This window comes from Macadamia integrifolia, unplaced genomic scaffold (genome assembly GCF_013358625.1).
Source record: "Macadamia integrifolia cultivar HAES 741 unplaced genomic scaffold, SCU_Mint_v3 scaffold_244A, whole genome shotgun sequence".
NCBI lineage: Eukaryota > Viridiplantae > Streptophyta > Magnoliopsida > Proteales > Proteaceae > Macadamia > Macadamia integrifolia.
Genome location: NW_024870654.1, coordinates 157820 through 177794, shown reverse-complemented (window position 1 = coordinate 177794; position 19975 = coordinate 157820). Strand labels below are relative to the sequence as shown.

Below are 19975 nucleotides of genomic sequence, written 5' to 3'. Positions count from 1 at the left end.
TGACTTCCTTGAATGAATGTTATCGCCATTCCAGAACTGCAGATAGAGGAGCCAAGTTTCTTAAAGTAACATTTGAAAAAGCAAAACAAGACATAAAATAGGATAACAACTACTACTTAATGTAGTTGGCGAATTGTTGCATGTAAAAATCCCACGTTCATTAGGAGGTCTCAAGTTCAAGCCTCTTGGCTGTTGCCTATTTCCCTACCTTTAAAAAAAAAAAAAAACAAAAAAAACTACAGAAGGCACAGTAGTTGTGGATTTCTAGATTATTCACCCAAAATCTATCAAATAGAAAAACTTTTCAGATGGGAATCTTTTCTCTGTTTATCTCAACCCTTTGATCCCAAACACCATTGAAACAGAATGATAACTTATCAATCTTTGTGCTGTATGTGCCAGAAATCCTTCCGAACTTGTAGAAACCTGCTCCCCGACCTTTTTGGGGAATGGACTGGAAATGACACCAATAATCATGGAATATTCCATGGACTAAAATATACATCTGCGCTTCAAAACATTGCGAACAACAATGACCATCCCAGCAACACTCAAAAGTGACACCGATCATTCTAAATATCTAAACCAGGGTTGGAGAGTGAGAGTTCCATTCCCGACGGTCAATATGACCTGTAGAGGCCAAGCAGGGGTTTCTCCCTATCTTCCATTCTCTTTTTTGCAGCCTCCCTTGCTTTAAGCGCAGCTGCTTCCTCTTTAGAAATAACCTTTGGCTTCTCATTTCCTCTTTTTCTCTTCACCATGATTGATGATGGAGCACCTTTAACAGATCTCATTGGGTTTCGATATGCAGCAGCAACCAACCCAGGTGGGGGCCCACTTTGATGTTTCATAGCACCTTTATCTTCTGCAACAGGTGAAGCAACTGAAGATGTTGATGGTTTTATTGAAACAGATTCTTTCTGTTTCAGTTCTGAGGAAACTTGAGATGTGGTGAATGCCTCTTCCTGTGTAATCCACTTGCCTGTTCCCAAAAACAAGTAAATAATACCATAAGCTAATGAAATCAACCACATGACAACCAGGATACTTCAAGAACCAAAAATAAAGGAAAATGTTCATACCTAAAGCACTTGAATAGTATAAGCCTGAATTTGGATCATAGTGATAACCGTTGGCTTGATTATAGTAATAACCCGAGGCACTATCAAACTCCCACTCTGCCACCACACAAAGATGATGTTTAGTTCAAAAGAACAAGAATAATGGGAAGCTATCAAATAAAGGGAAAGATTCAGACGGGGATGCTATGACCAAAGCTGGGTTCCCCTAAGCGTTCCAGCTGAGTTGTTAACACAATCCCAGGCAGCCTTTTTATTAAATTAATTAAACATGGGGGGAAAGCCACATGGCTGGGGAACTAATTTTTAAAGATGTTTCACAAACCATTTATACAGTTCAAAAATAAAAATCAATTGAGGTTCCCAAAAAATCCACAAAATCAGTTGAACATCTGACTATACTGGCCCAGGCTTTGTGGAATGCCATACATGTTGGTCACGACTCCTGATCCTGTTTACATGATAATTGCGTTAGAGGCATGCAAATATTCTTTGCAGAGATATTGGTCCCTAATTCAGAACATGCACATTGAGAAAACATAGGAAAAAAAAATCTAAGTTTGGTTACCACACATCATAATTAAATTCCATCATGCATAGCATCCTACAGGATGGAGGAAACAACTAGAGCCCAACCTAAGAGATATCCTGGAACAGAAATCAACCCAAGGACGGCTGATTCCAAAGATCCAGTAACGACAAATGGAACTATCCACTCCATTATTTGCATGGTTTCATCATCTCTTGGCACAGATTTATTCGCTAGGACCAAGAGCTGATTCATCCTCTCTACCCATGTTTCTATATATTTATAGATCGGTTTTGAAGACTGAACAAATAGTCCAGAAAATTTGGAACTTAAATTTCGTCGCCTTACCATTGTTACCATCACTGAAAGCCACAAAACATTTAGCAGCATCTGGACCAGCTTCATGAGCTTGTAATACATAAGCATTTGATTCCTCCGCATCCTGAAAAGTTTTCAAGTCCTTCTGATAGCTGCGCTTAGCTTTCTGATAAACAGACAGACACCAGACAAAAACAATTAACAGAAATCACATATGATTAGTTAATTACTCTTAATTACTTATCCATCTCCAAAAAGGGCAAAGGGTGGGGGAGGGGGTCGATTTACTTATTGTCAACGTTTAACTTTTTTTACAGTCCCTCCCCCACCCCCCCCAAAGAAAAAAAAACCAAAAATAAATATATCTTAAATTAATAGACTGGTGGTTAAACTTAATCTACTTAATGGAGACAATACTTGGACTGGGATCAGTTCAGATGCTTTGACCAAAGTTGAGCATGGCATTTCACTCTTGAAAGAGTAGGTCATTCCCCATACCGCACATACATTCATATGCATAGTACCCAGACACACACATGCGTGCGTGTGTGTGTGTTTGTGTGTGTGTGTGTGTGTGTGTGTGTGTTGCACGTGTTTTTAGGGATTCTAATAGGTCTAAATTCACTAGACAATTAAGTAATATGATAATATCCCCAGCCCACAAGTAGGACTGTCGTCTGAGTGTTACATTCCTATAACTTGGCTTTATAATCAGGCCATGCATATGGCTACAGTATCAATACAATGTTCCCAAGTAAAGTGGTAATCAAACGGATGGATCAGTAGTTACAGACTTACAGCAGGTTAAATTTATTAATAACTGTAGAACTTCAGAAATAGCAAAAATGGATATCTAACACACTGCAGGGTTTGGATACCCTTACATTTGGATCAGATGTAGACCTAGGCAAAGGAGATAGCCCCCTAAATATTACGAACAACTGATGGTTGAATCAGAAGTTTTAACCAGTTCACAAAATAATAGTCACTAACTAAAAATAAGGCTTCTTGTCAAAACCAATAGGACAAGTGGATGAAGCCTCAACTCAGGTCAAAGGGAGGGCTAGTCCAATACTTCAAAAGATCTCAATGATCTGATGGTAAGATGTCGAGCCGTTGCTTCATCACCATCATGCAATCAATCAACTGTCTAGACATCTCAACTTCTTGAACACTAGAGTCAGGGGCCTGGTTTGGGGTGCTGGAGTTTCCCTCTTCCATGGCTCTGACACCAAAAATAATATGGCTAAACTCGCTAAACAGCAAGTATTACACCCATCCCACAGGTAGGACTGAAGAATGAAAATTCTAGCAGCAAGAGTGAACTGATAGATAAAGGACCAGGGCTCAGATGAAGACCAAAGTTTAGTCGAAAGGGTAGCTAAGGTAGGTAAATGACACCCTAATTTTGGTGCTGATCCAGGGGTTGTGTTTAATGGCTGTAAAAGGTAGAACAGAAATAGAAAGTAGTGAACAGATTTAGTAACAACCCAGAACTAACAATCCATTCAACAGATCAAAACCAAAGTTGGATCGATCATAGGACTTGGTCAATGGAGGTGGACCTCCAAATATGACAGCAAGTTAAGGGTCATATCAGAAAATATGATAGTAGGACTGAAATTAGTAACTTACAGATTATGGCAGATCCAGCCATTAGATGTGTCTGAAACTGAAGTTGATGGTAGGGAACTAACAGCAGTAAAATATTTCAAGTTCCTTGGGTAGCTAATAACCAGAATCGGAGAAAACATCACAGGTTTGAAATTAGAAACTAAAACAGATTTGGAAACTTGCAGACTGAAGTAGATCTACCCATTAAAGGAGGCTGATGTTCAGGTCGATGGAAGGACTCAAAGGGGGGACAACACCCTCAATTAAATAGTTGAATGTGATGGCCAGAATAGAGGTTTTAGAAGGATGAAGACCTGCTGCAATCAAACACCAGAGAAGGCAGCCACAGGACAGGGAAGATGGAGAAGTATCTTCACTTGATCCTACCGAAACAGCACCTCAACTACAAGTATCAATAGGTAACACGTCAGCTTTAAACAGGTTTTGGACAAAACTTTCAGGGGCAGGATTGATGTAAAATAAATTAGAAACAACGGAGAATAAGAATGAGAGAATAGGGAATAATTGGGGGAAATGACCAAAGCCGTGATGATTACCAACAACAGTTAAAACGACTTTAGCAGCTTGTGACATAGTTTTTAAGGCGGTAAGGCGACGGAGGCGTTTAAGGGTCTTTCGGAGCGCCTTAGCGATAAGGCGGACATAAAGCGTCGCCTTATTGACTAAAGCGTTCCTGTGTAATTTTTTTTATAAAACCAATCTATTTGGCTCAAATCCTAGTTGAATCCTATTACTCATATGTTAAATAAATACTAAATGTTCATATTCATACCAATGTAAGATATGCATCAAGAAAACAAATCAATAAAGTGAACAAACTAAGTTCATCTTCATCAATCATCAATCATCATAACATATTAACGTATAATATAATTACATAATTATGAAACAAAATTATAAATATAAAGAAAAGAAGACATAAAAAATACAAGTATTTATTATTACTTAAATATTTATTATACTTGCCTCTATGATGCCAAAATGAGTGCCTAAGCCCTAAAGTCATCCACCATATTTCTACTCCTGTCAAAGAAGAATGAAGCTCACCGCTGCCGGAGCAAAATGGTCGCCTGGATCAGTGGTTCTTCCTTGTTCCTTGAATCCTTTTCAAACCCTTTTCTTAAAACCCTTGACAAAATCCAAACCCTGTTTGTGAATCGTGTTTTTGTTTTGTTTGTTTTGGTAATTTTGGGTGGAGTAAAGTTGACCCCATATATCTCAAATGTTAACAAAACCATACATCTACCAATAAAAAATCTATATTTGAAATCTTCATCAAGTAATTTTAAAATGTGTTTTAAAAAAATAAAAAAGAAAAATAAAAATAAAAAAAACCCCATAAGGCCCCACTTCACGTAAGGAGGAGCATTGCCTTACCATCTCTAGACTGCATCAGCACCAAGCGCCTTAGCAGTGCCTTAAAAACTATGGCTTGTGATGATTACCAACAGTTAAAACGGCTTTAGCAGCTTGAGACAGTCATCCACTGCTACGTTAGCCCATTCAAGCGATTGCTGCCATTGCTGCTTCTTCATCTCCTACCACTTGGTTTATCAGTTCAAATGCTTCATCTCATATAATTGGTAAGTCAAATTTATTTTCTTCCCTCCAAAGAACATGTTCTCCATCTCGAGTTATTCTTGCTAATGGCTCTTCTACTCACGTTTTTTGTCATGGTTTTGTTTCTCATGAAATAACCTCGAGGGGGGTGAATAGGTTAAGCTAGTGAAATTTAAAATCTTTTGGAATTCCCCAAGTGTGATTGTAAAAAAAAATGCGGAATAAAAACAAACAATCACACTACACCAAGATTTATAGTGGTTCGACTCAACTTGAGTCTAGTCCACTCCCTACAAGTTCCACTTGTAAGGTATTCCACTAGCTCTTCCTTTCAGTACAGTAGGTAGGGAAGAAAACCTTTACAAAATCTTGTTTAGGACAAAAGGATCCTTACAATCTCCTTCAAGGCAGAGAGGCACCTTTTTACAATCCCGTTTAACGGTGGAGAGACACCTAACTCTTTTAAGGATAAGAGGATCCTTACACAATCCTAATTACAGTTTAGAAAAATGGAAAAGCAACAATTTAAATAAGTGGAATAGAATTGTTCGAGTTTACCTCGTGCGGTGCGTGCAAAATGAATATGCAAAGTGAATGATTGAATGCACCTTTTGTAGTCTCCAATGAGTATAGAGAGGTGAAGGAGACTTAACTACAATCTTGAGTTCTTGAAGAACGTGTTTGACTTCAATCCGTGAACTCAATAAAATAATGGTTGATCCTCACAAATGACTTTGATATGATTGCTAAGAGCTTTCTTAATTGTTAATTATTAAAGCCATCAGTGGGGTATTTATATAGGTAAAGACTAAGCTTAATTAGGGTAACAAAATCACCCAACTTGGAAGGAGAATAATTTATAACGGATAGAAATTTTCTCAACCGGCAGTTGCCGCTTCCAACCGGCAATTGCCCCGTCCAAGTTCAGTTGTACAAAAGTAGCCGTTAGACTCAAAATATAGCCGTTATATAGCCATTGGAGGTGTTTAGAGGTGAACCGACAGTTACCGTTTCTATCCGGTAGTCGCCGAATGCCCTCTGTAGGCTAAATCAGAGAGGACCATTTGATCCAGAATTGATCTGGCAAACCGGTTCAATTTTCGGTTAAATCCAGCAGTTGCTGGTTCCATCCGGAAATTGCCGGATGGTCTTTGTTACCATTCTCTGATGAAAAAACTGATCACAGAGACCAAGCGGTAGTTGCCGCTTCGATCCGGCAGTTGCCGTTGGTCTCAGTTTTGTGTAATGACTACCCAACAGTCACACAAAGAATGTCCAATGCCTTAGGTTGTTTCTTATGTCTTTTCTAACATTAAAATGCATGAGTGTAGTGCGTGTTAGTGAGTGTAAATTACAACCTAATCTAGAGGTCTTCAAGTCTTTAATTCTTCAAAAGTCTTGAACTCTTCAAGTCTTCTAATCTTCAACTGTTCAAGTCTTCTAGTCATTAATTCTTCAAGTCTTCAACTTTTCAATCATGCAACTAGAGTCTTCCTTTCAATCACTTTATGCCATATCACGTCTTGAGCTTCAATGGGTGTACGCTTATATCTTGAAATCAAGTGTCTTGGTTGTGGTCCTTTACATGACACTAGAAAGATAGCTATTAGAGCATTACTTGTTTGTTATCATCAAAACCATTATGGAGAGGGATATTCCCAACATCTCATGCTTCCTCCTTGTCCTTATCCTTTGTACTTCATGTACCTAATCTTCTTTCTGTGACTCAACTTACTAAGGCATTAAATTGTTTTCTTACCTTTTATCCTTATTATGGTGTCTTTAAGGATCTCCAGACCAGGAAGATGACTGGCAGAGGGTGTAAGAAGGAAGGTTTATACTACCTTGATGCTGCTTCATTCCCTATGATTGCTTCTGCTACATCTAGTGGTGTTTCTCCTCTTCACTGACATTATCGGTTGGGGTCACTTATCACTCTCCAAGTTACAACTTATGGTTCCCAATTGCGATTTTATTTTGTGTATTGAGTGTGAGGCTTATGAGCTTGGCAAGCATCATAGCACTTCCTTTTTCCTTTGCTTCCCGAGGGATTGGTCTTGCTTTGTTTGTTTAGTTGTCTTTATTTTCCCCCCTTCATATTATCCTTCTCTTCGGTAAAGAATAATTTATTCACCGAAAAAAAAAAAAAATCCCTTGAGATTACTCAACGTGAAGCTTCATCCTAATGTTCTAATAACGACATTATCCATCAAACTAGTTGTTCATGGACACCTCAACAAAATGGTGTGGCAAAGGAAAAACCTGTCATTTGTTAGATATGGCCGGAACCCTAATGGTTCATATGAGCATACCTAAAATTTACAACGGAAAATCCGTCGTATGTTAGATACATGAGGAAGTCTATATAGACCAACCTCCTAGGCATGTTGTTCAAGGGGGGATGCCCAGAAAGTTTGTAGAATGAACAAAGCTATTTCTGGGTTGAAACTGTCCCCGAGATCCTGGTTTGATAAATTTAGCAAAGTTGTTGCTGCCTATGGTTTTCTCAATATTACTTTGACCATTCAATGTTTATTCTCATTAAGACTCTAAAGTGGTTGTGTTGGTCGTTAGCTTGATAATATTATTGTCCCTACTCTCTAGTAATGCCTAGTATAGAATAGAACATGTAAAGTCTTACTTAAATAGCACTTCCAGATGAAAGATTTGGGAGTTAGTAGATATGTTCTTGGTATTGAGGTCATTCGCAACATGAAAGGTCTCAACATGACTCAAAGGAAGTACGTTCATGATCTTCTGAGTGAGAAGGAGATATTAGGTTATAAGTATGTAGATATTTCTATGGATCCTCATGTAAGACTCAAAGCTTCTAATGAGGAGTTTGCAAACAAACATCAGTATCAGTAGTGAGTGGGCAAACTCTTCTCTCTTACTATCACCCGACCTAATATATTTTTTGTTGTTGGTGTAATTAGTCAATTTATGGAAAAGCCTAAGAAAGCTCATTGGGAGGCAGCACAACATATCATATCCTGAGGTATCTTAAGAGTGCTTTAGAAAAGGGGCTTATTTATAACCATCATGGTTGGATCAATATTGTTGGTTATTCTGATGTGGATTGGGTTGGTATTGATAGTGATCGGAGTTCCACTACAAGCTATTGTAGATGGAGTAAAAAGAAAGCCCCAATAGCTTGATCTAGTGCTAAAGATGAGTATAGAGCTACAACTCATACTACAACTGAATTCATGTAGGCATGTAGCCTAAATCTTTTGTTCAATAGCTTAGTTTTCTAATCAATAAGCCTATGGAAATGTTATGCGATAATCACGCAGCTATTTATATTGCTAGTAATCCAGTCTTTCACGAGAGAACCAAACATATTGAAATGGACTCTCATTTTGTCCGGGATGTAGTGACTCTACTCCGTTAGTTAGTTCTACTAATGAACTGGGATACTTGTTACCAAACCCTTGTTTCGAAGTTTATTTATCCATGGGTGTTCCAAGCTAGGCATGGGTAAAATCTATGCTCCAGCTTGAGAGGGAGTTTTCAAAGGGAGATCATGAGGAAGGGGACAAGATAAAAAGGAGGAGACCCTAGGAGACAACAATGAGCCTGTTCCTTGGGGAGTCTAAAATCCTACGATGACAAATGCATCCAAGTTTGGAGCTCACTTCAAAGTAGATGGCTTTCCAAATCTTCTCGAATGAGCAAGAATTGGATCTCCGGAGATTTCGCTCCATCCAGAGATGGTTATGGTAGCACAAAAGGCCAATGTGCCTGCCGTGTCACTAATGGAGAACCACCAAAAGTCATATCCAGATAAATTCTCTATTCAAGGGGAGAATACTTCTGCGGGATGGCCAACATCTGCGAAGGACCATTTTCTAGACAAAGGAAAAAAAAGGGTAGGAGAAAAAGGCATGGTCAGTATCTTCAACATTGTTCTAGCAGAGGTAGCAAGAAGGGGTTACTGGAATATGTCAATAGATGAGGAAAGACTGCGTAGCAAGGCAGTTGGAATGAGCCCGCCATGCAGTGAAGCTGTCGCGACGGATATAGCCTTTAAACCAGATTAAGTGGGAGCCCGATGAACGAATATGGTTCCAAGCAGAGGCAGAAGTGAACAACCCCAAGGAAGAGGGGAGCCAAGCAATCTTATCCACTATTCCACAATGATCAGGGAGAGGGGAGGAAGGAGAGGTCCAATCATCCAAAGAGATAATGGAGGCGACAAGGGCAGATCTAGGGAGGCCCAAAGAATAGAGGACATGGGGAGAGATCAAAGAAAGAATGATTCCTGAAGGGTGCCAAGGGTCCAACCACAGAGAGGTAGAGCCATTCCCAATAGAATAAGAGATAGCACTAAGGGCCGTGGATCTTTTGCCAAGAATGTTGCGCCAAATCCAGGAGACATCAGGAGAGGGTGAAGCAGTCCAAAGGGAATCGTTTTTTTAGGGAGAGTAGTAGACCCAAGATACCTAGATAACTATTTTGCCCGAAGACAATCTTCCAGATAAGCTTGAGAATGCTAGCTGTATTAATATCTTTAATATTTCTCATACCTAGACCACCCTTAGACTTGGGAAGAGAGACTTCATCACAACTTAAGGGGCGGAGGAATTTGGAGGAGTCAGAGCCTTTCCAAAGGAAGGATGAGAAGAGAGATTTAATAAAATCGGAGGTGGCAACTGGAAGGGCGAAGATACCTGACCAATAGATGGACATGGATTGGAGAACTGATCTGATGAGAACCAAGAGACCAACATAAATGAGGAGCTTACCTTTCCAAAGCTGGAGTCTCTTCCTCATCAGGTCAAGAATAGGAGGGCAATGGTGAGAAGAAAGCCTCGAGGGGGTGAGAGGAAGGCCAAGATATTTGACTGGCAAGGATCCTTAGAAGAATCTAATGATCTGAAGAAGTCTGGCTTGGCAGGAGTCAGAAACACCAGAAAGAAAGATGTTGGATTTGAGAAGGTTGATTCTCAGGCCAGAGAGGAATTAAAAAAGGTGGAGGGAGGACATGATGAAGGAGATGAAAGCGGGGTCAGTGATGCAGACTAATAACCAAAATAGGCTTGTTTTATTAGGAAAAAACCTAAGGTTGGGTTGTATATGTGTTGGGCCTTCAGTCCATGTGGTTTGGAGTGTATTAGGCCACTTTTAGGGGTCTAAAAGAGGGGCTCTAAGGATGCATACGGGATTACCAATTAGTTTTGATGGTATTAATTAGTTTCTAATTTCAATACCTAGTTAGTTTCTAATTTCAGTACTTCTTATTCCCTAGTTTCTATTTCCAGTTTTAGTAACTAAAGGACTTTCGACTTTCAATTTTAGTAACTAGGTGAGTTTCTAATTTTTAGTTTCCTATTTCAATTTTTGGAAACTAAATTTAGTTTCTATTTTATGTAATCCCCATCATTATTATAAATAAAGGAAGGGCTCTCATTAGGAGTCAGACAATTTGATTAATGAAAAAAAACTTGCTTGCTGGTTGCTATTATGCATCTTCTGGGTAGACTATGTGTTTGATCACAGTAAAAGGGGGTGGTGTTTGATCCATTCGACACTCTGCGGTGTGAAGCCCGAGTGGTTTTTTCAAGCTTTCTTATTTTTCTTCTTTCAAATCTACTTTCAAGGTCTACCACTGCTACAGGTATTTACCTCTTTTCCCTTAACAGTTCTGTCCAGGCGATAGGTTTTCTGGGCAGGAATATCGACTTCTGTTCTGACTCAACCCCTGGTCACTTTTGGCTGATATTTGGACCAGAGGTTCCCCTCATTAAAAGAGCAACTCGATCCAGTTTTGGTCCCCATCTGGGCTGTGGTTCTTAAGTTAATAGAAATCTCTCTTTTCTTGTCCTGTAGTGACTTTACCAGAACAGAACCAGAATCGATTGTTCTGGGCAGTCCTATTCTGTTGCTGTAGTGTCTATTGTTGATTTGGAACTGTTATCATCCTAATACTACTGCCGATTCATTCCTATTTGGTCACTGCTGATCTTTTCTAATTATTATTGGATATTTTGACCTAATCTGTTCTGTTTTCTGAGATCGATAGATACATCTGGTTGTTCCTAATTTCTGTGGATGTTTGTTCACAATTTATGATCCGTTATGACCCTATTCCTATATCTGATTTAGTCCTTTAATCTGGGTTATATTCTGATCTCATAAATTCCAGTTTCTGGATTCGAAACTCTGAGTTACATATCTGTTTTTTTCCTTTCATTCTGATCTGTGGTATTGGTGTCCTACCTTGGTTATTTGGTTGTTCTTTGGTTTAAAAGTTCCTGCAGATTGAGACTTGGTTAGACCGCTATCCTAGTCTACATTAGTCAGCCTTTGAGAAGATCATGAGATCATACGCAAATGCAAGGTGGGTAAGCAAGAGGGATTTGCATTTGGGAATCGGGGAGATGAGGTGCTGATCCGTGCATAGTTGTCATGGCGTCGATTTGGCGTCCTGACAGAAAAAGAAGTTCATGGCAGTGCTACGATTTATGTGACTCACAAATGGCGGTCGCCATTGGCTGATAGGCATCGCTATGGCACCGCCATGGACGCCAGGTCACGCCTAATTCACTAGGCGGTTTATTTTTTGTAAAATGCAGGGTGATTTTGATAGAGCTATGTTGATTTTTGATGATTTGATGTTGCTTAATGTTGGTTTTATATGTTATAGGGTATATATTGTAGGCTTGTAGCATGCTAAATAACTTTAGAAAATAGGGGAAATAAAAAAATAACATACTAAATAACTTTAGAAAATAGGAAAAATAAAAAATGACACATGGGCGATTTGACTGCCATGGCAACGCCATAACGGGCGATTCATCGCCAAATTGATTAGCCACCCCTCCACCGCCTTGGATCGATTTGACGCCGTGACAACTATGGATCCGTGGAGGACTGAATGGATCGGGAAAGGACCTCGAGGGCAAGGGAGAAGAGAAAGGGAGAGAGAGAGAGAGGACAACCTTGTCAGATACCCACAAAGGTAGAGAAATTGCCCGTTGGACTGCCATTGACCAGGACAGAGGAGGGAGTGTTAAGAGATATTAGTTTTTGCAGTTCTGTCCTTTCGTCCTTACTTGTATTATTAATATAAAATCTCGCCCCACCCACAATTATAGAGTATTATCATTTTCACTAATCATGGGGTGTTGTCTCCCCACACTTTCTTCCTCTTCAATCTTCTACTTCTCCTCTCTTTTTCATGAACATGTACTGATCTTAAGTTCCAATAACATTACACTGCTCAATATTACCATAAGGGTTATCCTTAATAGCATACACTCAATGGCACTTCACTAGTTCTCCCAGAGGAAAATCAACCAATTCCCATGTATGGTGACTATACAAACATCCATTGCCATACTTAGGATGAGAAAGCCTCTTGATAAGTTTTGGAACATAATTCTCAAACAAAGACAAGTCAAAAGTACGCAATGAAGTAGGAAGATGAGATATAGTGACAAATTGAGTAATTAGATAAGTAACAAATGATTTTAAGGTAAGGGAACGGGGTACCTTTTTGAATGGCCACAAGTAAGTCAATATCAGTTGGAGCTCCAGATAACGATTTTAACAATGGAGCAGACAATAAGGACGAAGCTTCATAAAGTGTTTTAGGACAATGCTTATACACTTGAAGAGGCTTAGAGCTCGAGGAATCAACATCAAAATAGGAGGAGGGACAATGGAAGGAGAATCAAGGAAGCCATTTGCTAAGGCACAACCTTCATCAGAAAAATACGAAGTACACTCAAAGAAGGTAACAACAGTGGTAACATACTGCTAATAAGAAATGGAATTATAGCACCGATAACCTTTTTGAGTTGGAGAATACCTGAGAAACGCACACTTAATGGAACGATGAGACATTTATCAATTTTCAAAGAGAAAATAATGGAAAAAAAGAAAGTGTAACCAATAACTATGGATGGTCAAGAAAACAAAGGCGAATTTGGAAAAATAAAAAATACCAATGACTGATAGCCAAGAACAGTAGAATATACACAATTAATAGATAACAAGCAGTAAGAACATCTCCATAATAAATCTTAAAACCATTCATATGAGATAACAATGATCTAGAAAATTCTAACAAATGTCGGTCTTTTCTTTCAACAACACCATTTTGTTGAGAGGAATAAGAATAAGAAGTCTAATGAATAAGACCATGCCGAAAGAAAAATTTAGAACTTTCATGCTACGTATACTCGAGTATTATCAAAGCATAGAGTGGCATCCATAAAAATAAAAACATAATTAAATAGAAGACCACACTACATAATTTTCTTTAAGTCAATGTTTTAAACACAAATTAATGTAGACAAGGGTAGGGAGTCGTAACCAAGTCTCAACTATAGAAACTTTTAAACAAAGAACAACCAGTAATGATCCACGGATAGGCAGCAATCAACAGATCAGAAAATAAAGAAGAATTAATTCTCAGAAATCAGAATTCAATCCCAAGCTGTCCCTCTAAGACTTCAGATTATGAACCAGCAAACAAAACTAATTCAGGTGCAGAAATAGGTTCTTAACAGGGTATAACCTGGTTAACATTCACCGAGGCAGAAAAGCAACAATATCCCCATCGGTTATGATCTTCCCACTACAGTCCAAAAAACAAGAGATTTTAATTATCTCTCAAACGACTGATCAGAACAGCCCCTCTTTCAGGTTGAGTGTTCCCTTGATGATAAGGAAGGATCGATCCAAAATCCAGCCACAACTGAAGGCTGTAAGAACTTCAGGGAACAGAGATCGATTTCTCAACAGATGGTAATTCTGGGCAGAATTTGAATCAGAAAAATACCTGGGGTGCTCGACAGCAGTAGCACTTTGTAAATAAACTTGAATACATTAGAGGAGATGAGAGAAATAGCTTAAATGAACCTCTTGGACTTCACGCCACAAAGAGTCAATTGGATCAAACACCAATTCCATCAGCCTTGATCAAACACAAGACAAATCTCCATGGAAAAGACAATAGCCGCAGCCATTAATTTGTTTATCAAAATCATCTTAGCTTTAGCAGCCTACTTTTATTTATTTATAATGTTGATGGGTGAGAGAATTACAAAATAGAACCAAATATTCTCCTAATACAATAGTTACTAAAAACTGAAATTAGAAACTAGTTGAAAAAAGAAACTAACTACTAATGACTTGACTCAATTAATAACTTGACTCCTAAGGAAACAAATATAACCCAAATCAAATCCAACTAAAAAGGAAACTAATGAAAATGGAAACTAACTAGTAAACCCGTACTTAGCTTTAGAGCCCCTCTTTTAAATCCATAAAAGTGGTATGTTACAATCAAAACAAATGGGATCAAAGGCCCAACATGTATGGAACCCAACCTTAGGTTTTTCCTAATAAAACAAGCCTATTTTGGTAATTAATCTGCATCAATTCTCCCCATCTTGAAAAAATTGGTCCTAGAATTTTGCAGTGATGAAGTAGGAATAACATGTGAATAGCAGCCGTAACCATTCCTAAACAGAATTCAGGTTGCTTATAGACTTTTGGAAGATAGTCTTCAAGGCGTGAAGCTTTCTCTTCAAAGAACCATGATGGCATAACGAACTCTATATGTTCGACATCTAAATTGATACCAACCGTGAATGTCGTTTGTATAGACTCATCAACTTTGGTAACCTTCTCAACAAGGATTGGAGGAACAAGCTCTTCCTTTCCATCATGAATCTCAAAGACTTGTTGTGGAGTGATCGCAACCACTATATCATCGTCCACAACTTCAATATTGTCTACTCTGATCTCTTCTATATAGAACTCTTCAATGGAATCTTCTAACTCTCGACCTTCTGTTTTTGAAACTTCAAGACTATCTCTTCTTTTGGAACCTTGACTTCGGGTTCTTTTGGTTTATATAGAGGTATCTTCACTTCCCATAGAGGAGCTGTGGCTCTTGGGGGGGGCTAAGTGTTAGGTTTCGTGGTTGAAAAAATTTTCTTGGCCTCCCTAGCTTGGTAACCAAACCTTCTACTTGACTGTGCTATAAGTTCCTCTACTTGAGACTTGTCAATGCAATCTCTCACTATATACACATTAGCAACACCAATTCCCCTATTAATTTCAGCTCACAATCCCAGTCGAAACCGAGAAAGTAATTGCCTCTCATTCTCCCTAATGCCTTTGCGAGAATAAAATGTATCAAATTTCTTCATATACTCTGCCACAGTTATATTCCCCTGACGAAGAGAGTTCAACTGGTCCTGTATGCAAGCCTTAAAGTTTCGTGGCAAGTACTTGTCAGACAGTTCTTGCTTCATCTCCTCCCATGTGGTAGGTTCTCTACCACGGTCTTCCAGTTCACGCTCATAGGTTCTCCACAAATCACGAGCAGCCTCAACTAGCTTACCACTAGCTTGTTTAATTTTTCGTTCCTCAGATAGGTCATAGTAGTCAAAGTAGTTATCCAATGCAACTATCCAATCATAAAACACTTGAGGTTCATACCTACCATCATATTCCTTGAGGTCAAGCTTGGCCTTCTGTGAATCTCTTGAGTGTCTATGATATGTAGGTCGTTCATTGTCAAAGTAACCTCTCATATATTTTTCAAAAGTAGGTTGCACTACAGGAATCCTCTATGGTCCTCTCAAATTAGGGTTAGGTCTCCTATTAGCCAACTGAGCAACTGAGTTCATAGGGGCTTCCACTTCAGGTGGTACATGAGTACCATGTGTGGTTGTTATTGAGTCTCCATAGCCAACACCTTTTCACTAAGAGCTTGTCGTTCAGCTCTCATAGCCTATAACATCTCCATAATAGAAGCTATGGACTTCACATAATCAGTGGGAGGATTGTTCTCAGCCATGCTCTGATTCCACTTAATGTAGACAAGGGTAGGGAGTCTAACCAAGTCTCAACTGTAGAAACTTTTAAGCAAAGAACAACCAGTAATGATCCACAGATAGGCAGCAATTAACAAATCCGAAAATAAAGAAGAATTAATTCTCAGATTTCAGAATTCAATTCCAAGCTGTCCCTCTAAGACTTCAGATTACGAACCAGCAAATAGAACTAATTCAGGTGCAGATATAGGTTCTTAGCAGGGTATAACCTGGTTAACATTCACCAAGGCAGAAAAGCAACAATATCCCTATCGGTTATGATCTTCCCACTACAGTCCAAAAAACTAGAGATTTTAATTATCTCTCAAACAACTGATCAGAACAACCCTCTTTCAGATCGAGTGTTCCCTTGATGGAAAGGAAGGATCGATCCAAAATCCAGCCACAACTGAGGGTTGTAAGAACTTTAGGGAACAGAAATCAATTTCTCAACAGATGGTAATTCTGGGCAGAATTTGAATCAGAAAAATACCTGGGGTGCTCGACAACAGTAGCACTTTGTAAATAAACTTGAATACATTAGAAGAGATGAGAAAAATAGCTTAAATGAACCTCTTGGACTTCACGCCGCAAAGAGTCAATTGGATCAAACACCAATTCCATCAGCCTTGATCAAACACAAGACAAATCTCCATGGAAAAGACAATAGCCGCAGCCATTAATTTGTTTATCAAAATCATCTTAGCTTTAGGAGCCTACGTTTATTTATTTATAATGTTGATGGGTGAGAGAATTACAAAATAAAACCAAATATTCTCCTAATACAATAGTTACTAAAAACTGAAATTAGAAACTTGTTGAAAAAAAAAACTAACTAATAATGACTTGACTCAATTAATAACTTGGCTCCTAAGGAAACAAATAAAACCCAAATTAAACCCAACTACAAAGAAAACTAATGAAAATGGAAACTAACTAGTAATCCCGTACTCAGCCTTAGAGCCCATCTTTTAGACCATAAAAGTGGTCTATTATAAACAAAACACATGGGATCAAAGGCCCAACATGTATGGAACCCAACCCTAGGCTTATTCCTAATAAAACAAGCCTATTTTGGTGATTAATCTGCATCACAAAGACTACTTAAACTTCTCTCTAGTTAGAAAGTGGATTCTCTGTTATTATATACAAGTAGGAAGTAACTTTGCTAATGCTTTTATAGGGACAAAGGTCTCAAGCCAGAATTAAGGATGAGGTTGATGCGTCAAGTTGGTCGCCAATATCTTGATAATCCACAACCAAACCTTTTAGCACGAATCATGAATATTTTGACTTGAAACAGGAATTCATAAAATTTTATTAAACATTTCTTGAAGAAGATTGGCCATTAAATACATATATGGGAACAATAAAAAGATGGGCATGCTTCAAATGGTACCAAAGCAAGCTTCTACAAAAGGAAGTACCAATAAAAATGAACGAAAAATGATTAATAGAAATAGTAGAGGAGAGGTGAAGTTTAGCTCTCACTGATCTTTCTTTGATATATCAAGATAGAAAAGAGAGGAAGAGATTTTTTATTTTGAGATAGATAAAAATAGGAGAATTTTTTATGAATGTTGGAAGGTAAATTAGGTGCAATGTTCATTGGTCAAACTAAAATTTCATTATGAGCAGCAAGTCGGATCCCACTCCCAGCCCCAGCCCCAGCCCAAGCCCAATCCCAACTGATATGGTTTCCAAGTGTGTGTGTGTGTGTGTGTGTGTGTGTTGTGGGTGGCATGGTTCAGTAAAGGAAAGTAGTGCACCACTTCACCAATGTTACTAATAAGAAATTTTTTTTCTAGACAAATAAGAAATGTATTTTCTACCTCAGGTCAACACTTATGATCATCGAAACTACTTACCGCTTCAATTTGTTGAAGTGCACGGGCTGCTTCCTTATGTTCCTTCTCCTTGGCAGCATTCTCCTTCCTTATGGAAGCAAGCCTCTTGGTAACATTATCCTTGTGACGCTGACCAAGCTCATGGGTTCTAATGCTCAACGGATTGTTGGCTATGTAGATTTTGCAAATATCACACCATTTATTGCCCTGGCTAACCCAATACTGCAAAACATACAGAGACTGAAAGGTTAACATTACTGAGAGAAACAACTAATTATTTGCACTAAGGCGGAATTCTACTATAAATCCCACTTCTTTGTTTCATAATCACAAATAATTATGATGGGAATAGGAAATGCACAAGCACAAGGTTCCTACATAAACCATTAAGCAGCATTCGATCGCCATCTGGAACGAAATATTTCATTTTTAAATCCCCATAGAATTTGAGGAAAGGAGTAAGAGTTCCAGATCAACTCACTTGAATTCCTAAAAGTCTCTTGGTAAAAGATAGAAAAAAGGGCATCTTAAGTATTAGGTGAAAGAAATCATTTTGATTATTTAATAATAATTACATGACAGAGTCGTCAAAGATAAGTCCACTTACAGAGTAGGACTTACAGTTGCAGATGCTATGACAACCTGGAATAAAATGGTTTTACTTCCTCATGGTAAAGATCAATCTTGTTAATCTAATTTTGGCATTTCTGCTTGCTCACAAAATAATAAAAGAAAATTCCATGATTTATCCATCAGCATAATGCTAATGTTACTTATGGATTTTGTACTTGAACAGAGAATTATGGTCTTGTGATTTTATTGAAATAAATGGGGAATATTGACAACCTTCTTGTACTAAGAACCGAACCTCAAAGAGCAAAGCAGGAACCAGGTAAAAATGTAACATTAGTTTAAAGTAATCCATCTAAAAAACATGTTCTGAAGTTTAAACGTCTAAGTCACTGATTTTCTCCCACAAAGTTCCATTTACGCATAAGAAAAATGGATTAACTACTTCAATTAAAAAAATAAAATGCTCCAGAATGACCATCCCAAGAACATGATAGGAGAATCTGTAGATTTATAGAGTTCCTAAATAATACATGGGAATAATTTTGACAAACAAAGAATTATGATATGCGTATAACTGAGATTTTCTACACCAAAATGTAGCAGAAAGAATCTTCCTTGTAATAACTCCTTTCCTTTCTATACACAAACATATAATCGCGCAGGGGGGTGATACCTCAGTCATGGTTGCGACTCCAAGCTTCGGGAGATGTCCGATGTGTGAACCCTAAAACCAGTAGAATCGGAGGAGGGACGAGGGATTCTCTGCAAATTCAAATTTCTGGAGACGAAGATCTCGGGTCCAAACACAAAGCACAAGGTCAAGCAGAGGGTTTTCGGAATTTCGCACTGGTGCGTTTCGCACTTCGGTGTGCGAGGAAGATGGAGGTCGGAATTATGAAGGGGACAAACTGAAACTGGTGGTAGATCCAAATGACCGTTTATAGTTCTCCTTGGTAGAAGGACTCTATACTTCTCTTTTTTTTTCTTTCTTTTTTTTTTTTTTTTTTTAAAGGATGATTTAGATCAACCTCGTGGCGTTTGCCTATATTATATTAAAAATATTTTTATTACATTTAAAGTCACCCAACTACACAGCGTGAGAGAGATGTTAGTTTTTGAAATGGAAAAGATGATTTTACCTTCTTCTTCCTCTCTTCTATATTCCCTAAACTCATTCCTCTCTATCTCCTCCTTTTCATTTGCCCATAACCAAGAGAGTTTATGGTGAACCTCAAAAGCATTATTGTGTTAATACTGGAAATACTCGGGAAGTAGTACCAAACACATCAGACAACATCAAGTTCAGGAATAGCTTCCTACGAATCTCCTGAGCATGATGAACTTCACGAAGCAAAATAGCATTTTCCTTCACACCATTAATTCCAAAAGTTGATGCTTCAGCTCTTGATGCAATAACTAACTTATCATATGAGATCTTAAAGTCCCATGGCTTCAAGGAGTTCTCTTCATCCATTGTAGTCTCACAGTGCACCTTAAATGCCATCAGATAAATAAAAAAGTTTAAGGCAAAGTGCAAATTCATCACAACCGAATGAATTCGGATTACGAATGCAGATTCTCATCACAAAAGATGAA

The 19975-nt window shown here is 38.3% G+C and overlaps 1 protein-coding gene across 1 annotated transcript; it reads right to left on the bottom strand.

Annotated features, from left to right (window-relative positions):
• Positions 1–237: 237 nt before the first annotated feature.
• Positions 238–19381, bottom strand: LOC122071506 (zinc finger protein ZOP1). The gene is made up of 5 exons (XM_042635869.1): positions 19053–19381; positions 17828–18028; positions 1957–2092; positions 1083–1178; positions 238–982 (listed from the first exon to the last, which is right to left on the bottom strand). The coding sequence occupies exons 1-5, from the start codon at positions 19059–19061 to the stop codon at positions 621–623; spliced, it is 804 nt and encodes a 267-aa protein (XP_042491803.1). The 5' UTR covers positions 19062–19381; the 3' UTR covers positions 238–620.
• Positions 19382–19975: the final 594 nt, after the last annotated feature.